The sequence below is a fragment of the Mustelus asterias genome, chromosome 1, assembly GCF_964213995.1.
Source record: "Mustelus asterias chromosome 1, sMusAst1.hap1.1, whole genome shotgun sequence".
Taxonomy (NCBI): Eukaryota; Metazoa; Chordata; class Chondrichthyes; order Carcharhiniformes; family Triakidae; genus Mustelus; species Mustelus asterias.
Window position 1 is genome coordinate 111,826,361 of NC_135801.1, and position 16,420 is coordinate 111,842,780.

The 16,420-nt window shown below is 39.6% G+C and overlaps 1 protein-coding gene across 3 annotated transcripts in view; it reads left to right on the forward strand.

Moving 5' to 3' along the window:
- Positions 1-16,420, forward strand: part of atp10d (ATPase phospholipid transporting 10D) — a 209,861-nt gene that overhangs the window by 182,129 nt on the left and 11,312 nt on the right. For all 3 annotated transcript variants that reach the window (XM_078217004.1, XM_078216997.1, XM_078216991.1), the window contains 5 exons: positions 3,438-3,741; positions 6,110-6,186; positions 8,207-8,332; positions 10,251-10,451; positions 15,675-15,755. In XM_078217004.1, the coding sequence (XP_078073130.1) occupies positions 3,438-3,741; positions 6,110-6,186; positions 8,207-8,332; positions 10,251-10,451; positions 15,675-15,755 (789 nt within the window). The remainder of the gene's footprint in view (positions 1-3,437; positions 3,742-6,109; positions 6,187-8,206; positions 8,333-10,250; positions 10,452-15,674; positions 15,756-16,420) is intronic.

A 16,420-nucleotide genomic window follows, 5' to 3' on the forward strand; every position in this document is an offset into this window, starting at 1 on the left:
TAGAAGTTATCTCTGTAATGTCCTGCAGCCCCACAACCCTCCACTATATCTGCACTCCTCTAACTCTGTCCTCTTGAGATTTCTGATTTTAATTGCTCCACCGTTGGCAGCCGAACTTTCAGCTTCCTAGGTAGGGTCCTAAGCTCTGGAAGATGAGGTGATGAGTATATTGGTGCCAAGCCAACAGTGGTATATCAAAGCACATTTTCTGAGGAGAATTGGTATTTTTATGCTAGGGATCCTAGGGAGCGACTTGGTTGAGATGAGATGTCTAATGAATGACAAAGGTGAGAAGGCACAGTGAAAAAAGTTATCAATTCCCATTCTGGGATAAAATGTAGATTGCACATTGGTTGCCACCATCTGGAGGTGAAGCATTCCCAAATTTTGGAACTTAACATTACTTTTTACAGGATAACTTAGAATTTGAAAGATTGTGAATGCAATTATTCCTATTGAATGGATCTCAGGCTAGGTGGAACTAACAGGCAAGGTGTGACACCATTCAAACTGAAATCTTCAAATACAGGATCATGTACAGGTGTAACTGGTAAGACAAGCTGTATAATTGGTTTTCCCACAAGGTTCCCAGGAAACTTGATGCCTTGTGTTGAAAATCTTGTGTATAATATATTTTTATAGTTTGTGGCAAAAACCCTGCTACTGATTAGATAATGAATGTTATTTTTATTGAAGAATTATGTAATTGTATCAGCATAATTGCTCATCACAGGTGAGCTACATACAATTTTTTAATAGGAATATTATTTTGGATGTGAATAGGAAGAGCGAGAAATGAAAATAGATGGCAAGTGATTTCTCAGTGCGTTCAAATAGAGATTAGGGTCGAGTTGTTCTTTCATGCTGTATCTCCAGGGCCCAAAACAAAATATTTTGTGGAACTGAAAGAACAGTTGTGTAATCTTGTTTGCAATATGTTGACTCATTCAGATTTTGTTTTAAGCTTTCCCATTTGGAATCCTTTTTTGCTGTTGTTTTTGCTATGCATTCACATTTTTCCATGCCATTATCTTATACCTTTCACCACTATTTTTTTTGGGAGTGGGGAGTAGTTAGTAAGTTTGGGCTATGTACTTCTCCATACTTGCTATCACTGACTAAAAGCAGCAACTGAATAGAACGTTTGTTTTTCCTCAACATAGATCTTTGCAGTGTGCCTTTAAGTGGTATAGCCAAGGGTTAAACTTAGTGAAGGCAACAGATTTCAGTGGCAATAACCCTGGGGTTTGAATTTTCAATCTTCTGACTTTGGAGGTAAATAGGCAACTCTTTTAACCAATGAGCCATTGCAACATTTATATTTTCTATGCTCCACAACTCAGTCATTTTAAAGCTTTGCTAAAATAATTAAAAGATCAATTTGGATTAAAGGAACGGTTATGTGTCTGTGTTGATGAAGATGATATTCCAGTTCTCCCCCAGTTAGGGAAAACCAATCTAATACAATTAGAAATGGGAATTTAAATTTATTACACCGTGCAGACCATCATCAACTCTTTTTTGTTTTGATTTGCACTTGCTTTTACTTAGAGTGACTGAATCAATGTTGATTGAATGTAGCCAACAATCCAATATGTTTGGCTTCTATACACGAGGCATGTGGTGATCTGTTTTTCCAACAGAGTTTAATTAACCATTGTTTAGAGTCAAAACTCAAATGAATTGAAAATGTCATTCTGTCTTTGAGGCAAAATAGTGACAATGTGTACCCAAACTACACTCATTAACATGATTATTTGCTTTGAACCTTTTCTGATTTGGCACAATATATGCTAATAATAACCTTTATAATTTGGACCAAGTTCTGAATTTGCTTCCAGGAAACCAAGAGTGGAATTTTACTTCATGTGAAAGAGCTTCAAGTTTCTAATAGTTTTAATGATGAAACATGATACTTTCATAACTTGAATTTTTAATTTCTCCTTTATTTCTGACCCTTACTCTTGAAGAGCACAAAAGATGCGCAAATCTTAAGGAAATTGTTTTTCCAATATATGTGATGTTTATCGGGAAGGGCAGTCTGTTATTTGGTTGTGAAAAAGGTAGGCTGTCCTAGATACTCTTCCTGATCAAATGAGTATCGCAGATTGGCATATCACTGGTGCAGCTGAGTTGTTTGAAAATGCCATGATAATTTTCAAGCACAGAGTAGGGCAACCTCTGGTGGTCAGGACTGAGATGTACTGTGATGCAGCCTTCTAGCTGCCCTCTCTTGTGACAGCTTAGAATCTTTATATATATTTATATTGTATTTCGGTTCTGCCATTTAACCAACTCCTTTTTTCCACTCAAGTACATTCCAGATTATTCCATTTATTTTCTTGCATGTGTTTTATATTTTTGTGCTTTTTCCTTTCCCTTCCTTTTGTTTTTTCCCTTTATAAATGAAGTTATCTTCAATACCTCGCAGCCACACCCAAAACGTTAATTTATCTTTTATCTCCATTGATGCTGCTTGACATGCTAATTACCGCCAGCATTTTCAGTTTGTTTTCCACCTCCGTAGCTTTTCTCTTGTTTGTTGCTTACTTCTGTTTCCACATGTTAATGTGTTTAAGAGGGTGCAAAGAAAACCTGAGTTAACTGTCATTGTAATTGTTGAAGAAGCTAAATAAAATTTATATGATGTGTAATAATTAAAGTGCCACTAGCATTAGAATTGAACACAAGGTATGTTGTTTCGCACCTATAAACATTGCTTTTATAGTTCACTATAGTGTAAAATATTTAAAGGGAATGATCATCTTATTGTCCTAAATGTGATTGGGAGGCATACATCTACACTGATCATTGTCACTTAGTCATGTCTAGTGATAATTTCCAACAAAGTATTAATGAATAGGAGAGATTAACAGCAACATTTATGAAGACATATCATGTGTGATAGATTGTGTACAGAAATGTCCTTATGTTCCACTATATATCTTTTTTTTATTTGTTCATTAGGTGTGAATGTTGCTGGCATGACCATAACTTGTTGGCCCAACACATATGTTTGTATGTTTGTGCCAACCCGTATTGAGGTCCTGAGCAGGGCAGCCCTGGCAGAACCCACATTGAGCATTGGTGAGATAGAGGCTAGTCATTCCAACACCCACAGTCAGTGCAAGGGAATGTTTGATAAGTATATAAATCAAGCAGTTTTGATCGTTCTCCTGGCACGTTAGCCAACACCCAGAATTCTCTGAGTCTAGACCCACACAACCATTGTTGGTGCTTGGTTATTATCAACTGGCAATCAAAAGATTCCAAAAGATCTTGGAATTGATCCCATATCAAAGCCCTTCCTCCTGCTCCTCATTCCCCCCCCAAAAACAGAATGCCACAATTTTGCATAGCATTCCTGTCTAATGTCCTGCTGAGGTTTTTTGTTCCAAAATTTCCAGGACTTTGCTCATCTGTTCTTCTCATTACAGGAAGCATGTGAAGACTTGATTAATAAGATTATGGCAGAAATCACAGAGCAGGCCACTGCTGAAGGGAGCACTTGTGATGCCAGCGTTCCTCCCACCTCTTTATCTAGGGGGGCCAAGCCTCATGTTGGTTTGGTGATTGATGGAAAAACCTTGGAATTCGTGCTGCATGAAAGTCTGCAAGATAGATTTCTGGAACTTACTAAACAATGCCGTGCAGTTATATGCTGTAGATCGACACCATTGCAGAAGAGCAAGATCGTCCATTTAGTGCGTGATAAGCTGAAAGTCATGACTCTAGCAATAGGTAAAAAGTATCATGGTGTTTCCCTGAGTAGTCTTTATCAAGTAACTTTGTTATAATAACAGTCTTTAAAATATGTATGAATGCCAACAGGTGCAATGTCAAATGCAACATTTCCAACTTTTAATATTTCTGATAAATCATGGACTCTAAGCACTTCCCCATAGGAAAGAATCACACTTTTCTCCTCTTGTTGTTGCCCTCTATGTAACAATGTTTAAAACTCATTTTAAATGGTATATTATTGACAACACTATAACCATTGGATAAGTTACATTGAATTGTACTTACAGCATTGGAGCAGTCTATTCAGTCCAACTGCTCCATTCTGGTGGTTAGCTTTCACATGAATTTCCTCCCATCCGCTGTCTAATTCCATCCACATATCCTTCTATTTGTTTTCCCCTTGTATATTTAGGATTCTCTTAAAAGCTATGCTACTTTCCTCGACCACTGCTTATGGGAGTAGGTTTTGCATCTACATATGGGTCCATCAAATGTGACTAAAGGTATAGCATTCTGCTATCTACTTTATTTGAAGTATCCATGGAGTTCATTTTCAAGCATTCGAGCTGTGGACATGGGGCAGCAGCAACCCAAAAAAGATGAAATGACTCAGGGTCATTATGTACCACAGGACACAGCCATCACCCCAATGCTAATGACATGCTGCCCTGGAAGTGTGCTGAGCCTTCCAGCAGGACATTCTGTTGGCCAGCTGACTGAAGTCCACTCATTGGGAAATGTGGAGTTGTATTTTAATAAAGTCAAAAGTATGATTTAAAGGGAGCCTTGGCCAATTGTTACAAATGTTGACTGCCCCGAAAGACTCCTACATATTTTGGGTTTTTTTGTTTAAATATATATACTCAAACGGCCCCTTGTTGGAATCCTGCTTATCATTTAGTCTGTTAGGCAGACGTTAAGGAGATGCTAAATGAGAAGCTCCAGATTTTAATGGCTTGGCTTGAATTCCTTGGTATTGATATCACTGCAATTAAACTAATTCGACACTGATTTTCTTTTATTTATAGTCTCCAGCTCCCACTGTTAATCACTTAAATAAAACTGGCACCCAGTAAATATATCTTTATTTCCCTTATGTGTAAGTGTGAATATTTTCGTTACAGATCAAAAGAAATGGGAGGAAATGTTTAGCTTTGATTACAGTTTTGTTTGTACACTCAATTTTGATATTGTCTCCAGAAAGATCACTTTTTTGGTTTTCTTTTAATGAAATGTCCATTTTTACGATATTCTCCCTTATATCTCCAAGCACTGTTCAAAGACTGAGAAGGTCCACAGGTAGTTTGCTCCTTGGTCACTACCAATCTTATGCTTCAGGTCAATGACCTGAAACATTAACTGTTTCTCACTTCACAAATGATGCTAAATATCTCCAACATTTTCTGTTTTTATTGCATCTTTTCAGCATCTGCAGTATTTTATTCCGTACTAACAATGTTGGTGTGCTAACATCTGCAGGGATGTGTGCAAGAGCAACTGAGATAACAGAGGGAGTTAATGAGGGCATTGCATTTGATGCAATGTACAAACTTCCAAAAACATTTGATTAAGGGGTTGGTGTGCAGGGATGTGTGTTGTGCGTGGAACTAGTTGAGTTGCTCTTGCTGAGAGCTGGCACAAGTATGTGATTGACGACCTCCAGTACTGTCACTATTCTATCTATGATTCTATCTGTTGTCCAGTGGATCTCTGAAATGGCTGAGAGATGAAGAAGCAGAAAGGAGATAGGCCACCTTCTTTTGTAATGACCAGTCATTATATTGAACAACAGAATGATTGATATTTCATTCATATGAAACATAAGAATACCTGGAGGTCTCAAATATTCTATACGTTAACATAGCTGTGTTCTTTGGAGGCTTTAGATTTACTTTGTGTATAATGATTTTTACTATCCTGCATTTGAGCTTAACTGTATTTGTATCCACTACATCTTCTCTCCTTTACTCTTCAGGGAAGGGACTCGTACTGCAGTCTCCTCCAAGAGCACGGACAATTGTCTGATTTCCCTTACCTTAACTAATTTTGTTTCTCCCCTTAAGCCCAATGTCCCACTATTGAAAATATACCAAACTTCCGACTTACTTTGGATAACATTGTGCTGCACCATGCAATATATTTGCCTATTGTCATGTACTTTATCTTCTGAACCAGCATTTTTTTCAGAAAGAAAAATTCAGAGTGTGTGAAAACATCTTTATTTCCAATTGTAACATTGTCTTGACAAAAACAGCCTCTTTCTTCCCTATCGGAGTAAATTTATCTGTTTATGGAATAGTGTTAAATTAACTGGATTTCTTTTCATCCTTGTTTTAATTTAAACCTGTCTTATTTTTTGATGCAGGTGATGGTGCCAATGATGTTAGCATGATTCAGGTTGCTGATGTTGGAATAGGGATTTCTGGTCAGGAAGGGATGCAGGTAAAGCTACATGGCTGAAAGTAAATACGCAACATGTACACCAAAGATTCTTCATAGGTTTAGCTTGGTGCTTGTTTAATAATAGTGAGTATGTACATGTGTACTTTGATAATGTAACATTGACACATTACAAGGTCTACATGGTCCCACTTAACTGCTTTGAAAGTTTTAATTTTTACAAACAAGCATTTAACCACTCTATTCCTCTGCCAGATTAATCGATTGGAATCATCTTGCCTGTAAACTTTTAAAATTAGTTAAATAAGAAAATACAACATTTTTTCTCAAATATTTGTTTGTTTTCTGCAAACAAATAGCACACTCAATGCATTAATGATTGAGTTATGTTTGCAATATTTGGATTATAATTCTAATTATAATCACTTTCACACCATTTGCGAAGGACAATATTATTCCGTTCTTGCCAGTTAGAGATCAACAACCTGGGCGGCACAGTGGTTAGCTCTGCTGCCTCACAGCACCAGGGACCTGGGTTCAATTCCTGAGTCACTGTGTGGAATTTGCACATTCTCCCCATGGGTTTCCTCCAGGCGTTCCAGTTTCCTCTCTCAGTCCAAAGATTAGGAGGATTGGCCATGCTAAATTGCCCCTTAGTGTCAGAGGGACTAACTAGGGTAAATGCAAGGGGTTATGAGGACAGGACCTGGGTAAGATTGTGGTTGGTGCAGATTCGATGAGCCGAATGGCCTCCTTCTGCACTGTAGGATTCTATGATTCTAACCCAAATGCTGCAGAAAGAGATTTCTGCATATTTCATATCAGTACTGAGATTTCTTAGGCAATCGACTTGCTGCTGGCTCTTCAAATCTCCTCCAACCACGGATGGTTAGAAACGTCTAGTTCAAAACAGGCAATTCTAACACCTTAAACATAATCACAAGTCAGAACTCTCCTAGTTCTCTCCCTCTCTTAAGGTACCATGCGCTAAGAGAGCATTGGCAACCATGGAATTCCATGATTATGCTAACGAGGTGCTACAGTGGTTTGCCATTGCCTTCTGTAGGTTCTAGCTTACAAAGAGACTCTCCTGCTCTTGCCACCTTCCAAAGGTGTATTGGAAGTATTTGCAAGTTAATAATCAACCTTTTGGCTATTTTCCATGGTTATCAAGTTCTGGAGTAAGACTCAAATCCAGAGCTTCTGGCTCAGAAGTTGGGGTACAATCACTGCCACCAGACCTCCTCTCCTGCTTTTAATTTTCTTTCATTCTGGAGTTTTGCAACTAAATCTCTCACCCTAGCTTGGCCTATAATCAGAAATTCAAGTTGTTTCACAACACACAAAAATCAATTAAACTCCATTTTTTATTCTTCCATTCGATGTGGGTATTGCGGGCAAGGCCGGTATTTATTGCTCATCTCTACTTGCTCTTTGAACTGAGTGGCATGCTAGGCAATTTCAGAGGACACTTGTGAGTCAACCACATTGATGTGGGTCTGGAATAACTGGCTAAGGATGCAAATTTCCTTCCCTAAATGGCATTAGTAAGTCAGATAGGTTTTTATAACTATCAACTATAGTTTCACAGTACTATTACTGACACGAGCTTTATATTCCAGTTTAATTAATTACATTTAAATTCCACCAACTGCAATGGTGGGATTTGAACCCATGTACTCAGAACATTAGACTGTATCCCTGATTACTAGTCTCGTGCCCTTACTACTCTGTCACTTCTGGAGTTGTTTTATATTCTGCAGCCTGTTCTAAAATCTAAAAGTAAACTGCTTGAACACAGAACCACCCCCAGAAATCTACTCAGCCTTAAATTAACTTGACCCCTTTCTTTCTTTTGTTTAACTCTGAGGAAACTTGGTCACATGATCATTAATTGGCAGCCAGCTGCTTTTTTCAGCCAGAAATCAGATTGTACAGAAACCTAGTAATTAAAGGGACCATCAGTCTAACCCACCAGAGATTTCTTTCCCCCAAAAGCACATAGTTTTCCCCGTGCTTATTGACTAAACAAATTAATATTTTGTTATTAATTGTTTTACAGGCAGTAATGTCCAGTGACTTTGCAATTTCCCGATTTAAGCACTTAAAGAAATTGCTGCTTGTCCATGGTCACTGGTGCTACACTCGACTTGCCAATATGATACTTTACTTCTTCTATAAGAATGTGGTAAGTGTTATTGGCTGAATTGCCAAAATACAGATTGATATAATGTTTTAGTCTACTAAATAGAAAACAGACTTGGGCTGCAGTCTTCAATTTGACATTGTACTATATTTACTCCATAACTGGGACAGCCAGTAATATACAGGACAAAAGACTGGAAAAGTTATTCATGACTGTCACCAAGCACTAAACAATCACAATAAGATGGGCTTACGATCTGTTAATTGTTCAGCAGAGAGTGCTTTTTATTTGTGGTGTACCTTAGGACACATTTCATCTGTGAAAATCATTTTCATAATATAACACTTTATATATCTATTATAATATAAATATATATTCAAGTTAATTTACCCACTTTTGGTCATTCATATATGCTCCTTTCATTTTGATTTGCTTTCCATTGTTCCTTGATTTTGCAGTTCCCCTGACTCTGGCCAGGAAGATGGTCTCATTTTAGACCTCTATCATTGGAACCATTATATCTCAGTGGATGTGGTCCTGGGTTTGATGCCCTTTTATGATTATTCCCAATGATACAAACATCACCTCTCTGTTTATAACTTCATGAGATAGCTTTCATGAAATTAGGAAATATCCACATGAATAATGGCACAAGTAGCGTAGATGTTTCCATAGCTTGACTTCACGCCCACATAAGCTTTTTTTGTGCTTTCTTTAGAAATGATTGATTTGTCTTATGTTTTATGTATTGTTACTTAACCTTTTTCCTTTAAAAGTATCAATTGTAGTTGTGTTTTGGATCGAGTTCAGCAGTCTTCTCTAGACCCGTAGGTGGTTTTAATAAACCTGTGGTTTCCACTAACTGAAAAATATCATACAGCTGACAGTTGGAATTCGTGAGCTGATTTTACACTTCCCCAATGGTGGGTTTTAAGGTAGGGGAATGTAAAATCCAGACAGTTGTCTGCTCTCCATATCCCCCTGCCACCTACGCAATTTTGTCAATGATGGTGGTGGCATTTGGCACTCTGCCCACTGGTGGCCAATTGAGGCCCACATGAAGGAGCAATCCCACTGGTTTCCCTGCAGGCAAGGGATTCCTCGTTAATGGGCCTCCTGGGGCAATCAGGAGGACTTCCTCCCAAAGTGTTACTAACCACTACCTTCTCCAACATTCCCTCAATGGTAATGGCGGGTCTTTGAGTTGGGATTCCTGTTCTTGAAGGGCAGAAGTGCCATCTCAAGTCTATTAATAGGCAATTACTGTTAAATGTCTTCAGGGATAGTTGTTCCTTTGAGTGGGCTCCTGCCCATTCTTTTAGCCAGGGCAGGATATGGGGATCACAACACCCCATAAAATCTAGCCCCTTAATTGCATTTCAAAAGCTATAGTTTCATGTGAAAAAACAGTTCGATGAAATAAGTTGTTATCCTTCAAAAAAAGGACCATTTTTAAAAATAAAAACTGAAAACAATGGAAAAGCAGCAGTCTTGGCAGCATGTGTGGAGAGAGAAACAGTTACTGTTTCGAATCCATAGGATGGCATGGTGGCACAGTGGTTAGCACCACCACCTCACAGCACCAGAGACCCGGGTTCAATTCTGACTTCGGGTCACTGTCAGTGTGGAGTTTACACATTCTCCCGTGTCAGCATGGGTTTCCTCCGGGTGCTCCAGTTTCCTACCACAGTCCAAAGATGTGCAGGTTATGTTGATTGGCCATGCTAAATTGATCCTAGTGTCAGGGGATTAGAAGGATAAATGTGGGGTTACAGGAATAGGGCCGGGGATTGTGGTCAGTGCAGACTTGATGGGCTGGATGGCCTCCTTCTGCAATGTAGGGTTTCTATGATTCTATCACTCCTCAGAAAAACATGCTGAATTTTTCCAGTTTTTTTTAAATTTCAGATTTCTAGCATCCTCAGTATTTTGCTTTCATGCCATTTGTTTTGATTTCTAGGCTTATGTGAATCTCCTGTTCTGGTACCAATTTTTCTGTGGATTGTCTGGTACATCAATGATTGATTATTGGATTCTCATCCTCTTCAACCTCATCTTCACATCTGTTCCACCAATTATTTATGGCATTCTGGATAAAGATGTTTCTGCAGAGACTCTCCTCCAACTGCCAGAACTTTACAGTAGTGGGCAAGATTCTAAGGTATCAATGTTTTATAATATTATATGAACATTTAAGTTTCTTTATATTAAACAATGATTAGTCTATGAAGAAAAAACAGAGTTAATGTTTCAAGTCTGGATGACCCTTCGTCAGAGCTGAAGACAATAGAAAATAGGATGAGATTTATACTGTTGTGGTAAGGAGGCAGGGAAGCTCTAGGAGCTGGATCGAGAACCATCAGTTGGTGGCGACGGGAGAGATTGACAAAGATGTCATAGATGAAAAGACAAAGGGAATGTGAATGAACATAAGAACTAGGAGCAGGAGAGGCCATCTAACCCCGCAAGCCTGCTCCGCCATTCAATAAGATCATGACTGATCCTTTCGTGGACTCAGCTCCACTTACCTGCCCACTCACCATAACCCTTAATTCCTTTACTGTTCAAAAATTTATCTATCCTTGCCTTAAAAACATTCAATGAGGTAGCCTCAACTGCTTCACTGGGCAGGGAATTCCACAGATTCACAATTGTGTGAAGAAGTTCCTCCTCAACTCAGTCCTAAATCTGCTTCCCCTTATTTCGAGGCCATGCCCCTTAGTTCTAGTTTCACCCGCCGGGGAAACAACTTCTCTGCTTCTTTATCTATTCCCTTCATAATCTTATGTTTCTATAAGATCTCTCCTCATTCTTCTGAATTCCAATGAGTATAACCCCAGTCTACTCAGTCTCTCCTCATAAGCCAACCCTCTCAACTCTGGAATCAACCTAGTGAATCTCCTCTGCACCCCCTCCAGTGCCAGTATATCCTTTCTCAAGTAAGGAGTCCAAAACTTTACACAGTACTCCAGGTGTGGCCTCACCAGCACCTTATACAGCTGCAACATAATCTCGCTGTTTTTAAACGCCATCCCTCTACAATAAAGGACAACATTCCATTTGCCTTCTTAATTACCTGCTGCACCTGCAAACCAACTCCTTGAGATTCCTGCACAAGGACACCCAGGTCCCTCTGCACAGCAGCATGCTGCAATTTTTTACCATTTAAATAATAGTCCATTTTGCTGTTATTCCTACCAAAATGGATGACCTCACATTTACCAACATTGTACTCCATCTGCCAGATCCTCGCCCACTCATTTAGACTATCTATATCCCCTTGCAGACTTTCAGCGTCCTCTGCACACTTTGCTCTGCCACCCATCTTAGTGTCATCTGCGAATTTTGATACACTACACTTGGTCCCCAACTCCAAATCATGGTGGTGATCATGGTTAAGAACAATGCTGATAGCAGCCCATATAGAGATCAGAATGTGTTAATGGCAGAATGCCATATTTCCCACAGCATCCCTGCCTCACCTTAACGGTATAAATCTCATCCTATTTTCTATTGTCTTCAGTTCTGATGAAGGGTCATCCAGACTCAAAACAGTATCTCTATTCTTTCACCATAGATGCTGTCAAACCTGCTGAGATTTTCCAACATTTTCTGTTTTTATTTCAGGTTCCAGCATCTGTAGAAATTTCCTTTAATTTAATGATTAATATTTGTTGTCCTCCATTTATTGAATTTATTAATGTGGAGCTTAACTCTACTGAAAATGCTTAACCCTTTAAGCACTTATCAATTTTAAATGGCTACCTACCTACATAGAGAGATTCCTAAGCATCCTTTTTTATTATTTCATGGGATACGAGGGTAATTGGCAAGCCACATTGTTCTCCCCTCTCATTGCTCTTGAGAAAGGCAAACTCCATATAAAGTGGTGGTCCATTCTGGTCATGTAAAGCAGTGGAGGAAAACTGGGAACATACTTGAATCGTATCAAACCAGTCAAGAAGAAGCTGAAAGACTCACCTCTGACCTAGTAGAGTCATTGCAGAACAGCAATTCACAAAGCAAACAGAATGATGAGTGATACTGCCCCAATAGTAGCATTCAAGTTTAAGACTGTGATACTGAAACTGTACAGTGTTCAGGTCAGGCTGAAGCTTGATCATACCAAACCTCCAGGAAATATCTGGAAATAGTGTAGACAAGGCCCATCAGACTGATCCTGCCTCTCAGAACAGAATTACAAGGAAAGGTTAAAAAGCGTGGACTTTTAAGCTTTCAAAGATGACAACATTGTCCTTTATAGACTCTTTTGGCTGGTATATTGTAAATGTTTAAAAACGATTGCACTAGCACTCAGACACACTCAGGACACTTAAATAAGCACAGTGTAAATTTCTAAAGTGTCTGGGAAGTCCAGTAGAGGACGTGCTAAGTATTTTGTAAGTCTGATTTAACACAGTGGAAATCATTTTGCAGTAACACAAAAGTAGCAGTATCTGCCCTTGGCTGAATCTTCCACAAGCTACATCAGTTGGGATTGTTAGAATTGGGAACCATGGTGTGGGAAATGAATAAATATTTGAAAAGAAAGGTTTTAAGGGAAAGTGAAAAAGGGCAGTTTTTTTTCAAGGTGCTGGTACACACAAACTGGGCAAAAATGACTTTCCGTGATGGAACATTTTTTGATTCTAGGTGCAGGTACATTCAATCCCCTCATTTCCAAATAAATTTGAATGAACTCAATTAAAATTGATTCTGCCTGAAAATTCTTTCAGGGCTATGCTTTCAGTGACTCTGGGGGAGAGCGGCTTTTTGTAAAATAAGGCAGAATCTGGCCAAGGTAGACTAGGACCAGCTACTTGTGCTGAAATCTACAGAAGAGCAATGGGGGCAATCAAAGGAAATGGGGAGGGTACACACCCAACATGTTCCCTCTAGGGAGATAGGAAGGAGTAACAAGCCCAGAGAACCATGGATGACCAGAGATATTCAGGATACGTTGAGAAGGAAAAGAGAGACTTTTAGCAGGTACAAGGGGAGCAATCAGCAGAGACATTAGTGAAGTGCAGAAAATGCAGGGTGGAGCTTAAGAAAGCAATTAGGAGAGCAAAGAAGGGATATGAGAAAGCTCTGGTTGGTAAAAGTAGGGAAAATCCCAAGCTATTCTCTAAGTATCTCAATGGGAAGAGGATAACCAGAGAAAGAGTAGGGCCCATTAGGGAGCAAGGGGGAAATCTATATGTGGAACCAGAGGACACCAGTAGTATGTTGAACAAATACTTTACACCCTGTTGTCAATCAAGAGAATTAGGTTGAAGGTTTGGAACTCAGAGAGAGACTGAGGTTCTTGAGCAAATTAACATGGGAAGTGACAAGGTATTGACAGGCTTCAAAGTGGACAAATCTCCAGGTCTGGATGACTTGGGCAGCAGTCGTTAGCACTGCTGCCTCACAGCACTAGGGACCTGGGTTCGAGTCCCGGCTTGGATCACTGTCCGTGCAGAGTCTGCACGTGGGTTTCCAATTTCCTCCCACAGTCCAAAAGATGTGCTGGTTAGGTGCATTGGCCATCCTGAATTCTCCCTCACTATACCCGAACAGGTGCCAGAGTGTGGCGACTAGGGCTTTTCACAGTAACCTCATTGCAGTGTTAATGTAAGCCTATTTGTGACACTAATAAATAAACTTTAAATTGTGTCCCAGGCTGCTGTGGGAGGCAAGGGAGGAAATTGCAGGAGCTCTGACCCAAATTTTTCATTCCCCACTTGCCAGAGGAGAGGTGCTAGAGGACTGGAGAGCAACTAATGTAGTTGTAGAGATAAGCCAGGGAACTACAGACCAGTGAGTCTTATGTCAGTGGTAGGGAAACTATTGGAGAAAATTCTGAACGGGAACATCTGTCTCAACTTGGAGAGGCAAGACTTGATTAGGAATAGTCAGCATGACTTTGTCAGAGGAAGATCATGCCTAACAAATTTGATTGAATCTTTTGAGGAGGTGATCAAGTGTGCAGATGAGAGTAGTAGTACAGTTAATGTTGTCTATATGGATTTCAGCAAAGCTTTTAACAAGGTCCCACATGGGACACTTATAAAGAAGACAAATACATATGGGATACAGGGCAATATGATGAGGTGGATTCAAAATTGGCTTCATTTTAGGAGATAAAGGGTGATGACAGCAGGCTGCTTAAGTGACTGGAAGCCAGTGTCCAGTGGAGTACCACAGAGGGATCGGTGCCGGGTCCCCTATTATTTGTCATTTATATAAACGACATAGATGACTGTGTGGCAGGTAGGATTAGTAAATTTGCGGGTGACACAAAGATTGGCCAGTTGGTTAACAATGAGGCTGAGTGTCTTGGGCTATAGGAAGATATGGGCAGGTTAGTGACAGATGGAATTTAACTCTGAAAAGTGAGAGATGATGCACTTTGGCAGGAGTAATTTGACGAGGAAGTATTCAATGAACAGCATTATACTAGGAAGCTCTGAGGAACAAAGAGACCTAGATGTGTTTGTCCATAGATCTCTGAAGATGGTAGGGCATGTTAGTGGGGTGGTCAGTCAAGGCATAGATTACAAAAGTAGGGAGGTCATGTTGGAGTTGTATAAAACTTTGGTGAGGCCACAGCTGGAGAAGCGTGTGCAGTTCTGGTCACCACATTATGGGAAGGATGTGATTGCACTGAAGGGCGTGCAGATGAGATTCACCAGGATGTTGCCTGGGATGGAACATTTAAGCTATGAACAGAGTTTCAGTACACTTGGGTTGTTTTCAGAGAAGACAGAGGGGGTGACCTGATCGAGGTGTACACAATTGAGGATTATGGACAAGGCAGATTGGAAGCAGCTGCTCCCCTTAGTTGAAGGGTCAGTCACAAGGGAACACAAGGTCAAGGTGAGGAGTAGGTTTGGGGGAATGTGAGGGAAAACATTTTTATCCAGAGGGCGATGACGGCCAGGTGAGGGCATCTTTTAAAAAGTAACTTGATGAGCACTTGGCACGTCATAAAATTCAAGGCTATGGGCCAAGTGCTGGTAAATGGGATTAGTTAGGTACGTTCAGTGCTTCTCATGTCAGTGTGGACCTAATGGGCTGAATGGCCTCTGTGTGATTCTGTTTCTCTATCACTAGTTCTGTTAGAATGGGCTGAGCCTCTCACCATGAAGAATCGTCCTGTCAGGGAGTTTTAGCTTTAAGACTGAGCCTAAGTGCGAATTGAAAATTGGCTATTTCTTCACCAAGCTCAAAAATACTTATCACCCTATTTACATTTTATAATGGACTCATCATTCTAACTAGTGCTGACTAAATCTCAATGTAAGAATTATGGTTTGATGCATACTGTTCAGAGTTATTAACTTAAAGAACAACAATTACAATAATAAAAAATTCTACTGACATTTTTTACTTTTTGTAGGCCTACTTATCATCAACGTTTTGGATCTGCATATTGGATGCTTTTTATCAAAGTCTCATCTGCTTCTTTGTTCCATATTTTGTAAGTGTCTCTGCATCCAATATCTATTGTATTTTGTTTTCTCTGTTAAATTTTTCATCAAAAAGAATAAGCGTAAAGGAATAAGGTAGATTTTAATATTGGGGAAGAAAAATCAAACAAAGAAAGTGTTAAACTGCTTGCATATGTTGTGGTCGGTAAAAGCTTTTGATGACTATCTAATGATCCGGATAAAGGAATGGGCTCATAATGCTGTTCTAAAGGCACCTCAAGCAAGCTTTCAGTTCTAGCTTTTATTAGTTGAGTGTAAATTCCACCAGCTGTTATGGTGGGATTTAAACCTGTGTCTCCGGAGCATTAGCCTGGGCCTCTGGATTACCAGTCCAGTGACATTACCCCTATGCTACTATCTCGTCCAAATGTAATTGGTTTATGTAAATATGAGATATGCCCCAGCGACTGGTGGATCATATCAAACAGCACATCTTTTCGGCTGTTCACAACAGGCAGAGTACGGACCATACTTGACCAGCCCATGCTTGCAAAATTCAAAATGTAGGGTCCAACATTGAATAGGATTCACAATTGAGCAGAATTACACAAACAACTAATTCATGATTATCAGTTGGTCTCACAATGGGGCTCACTTCATAGAATCCCTACATTGCAGGAGGAGGTCATTTGGCCTATTGAGTTTGCACTGACCA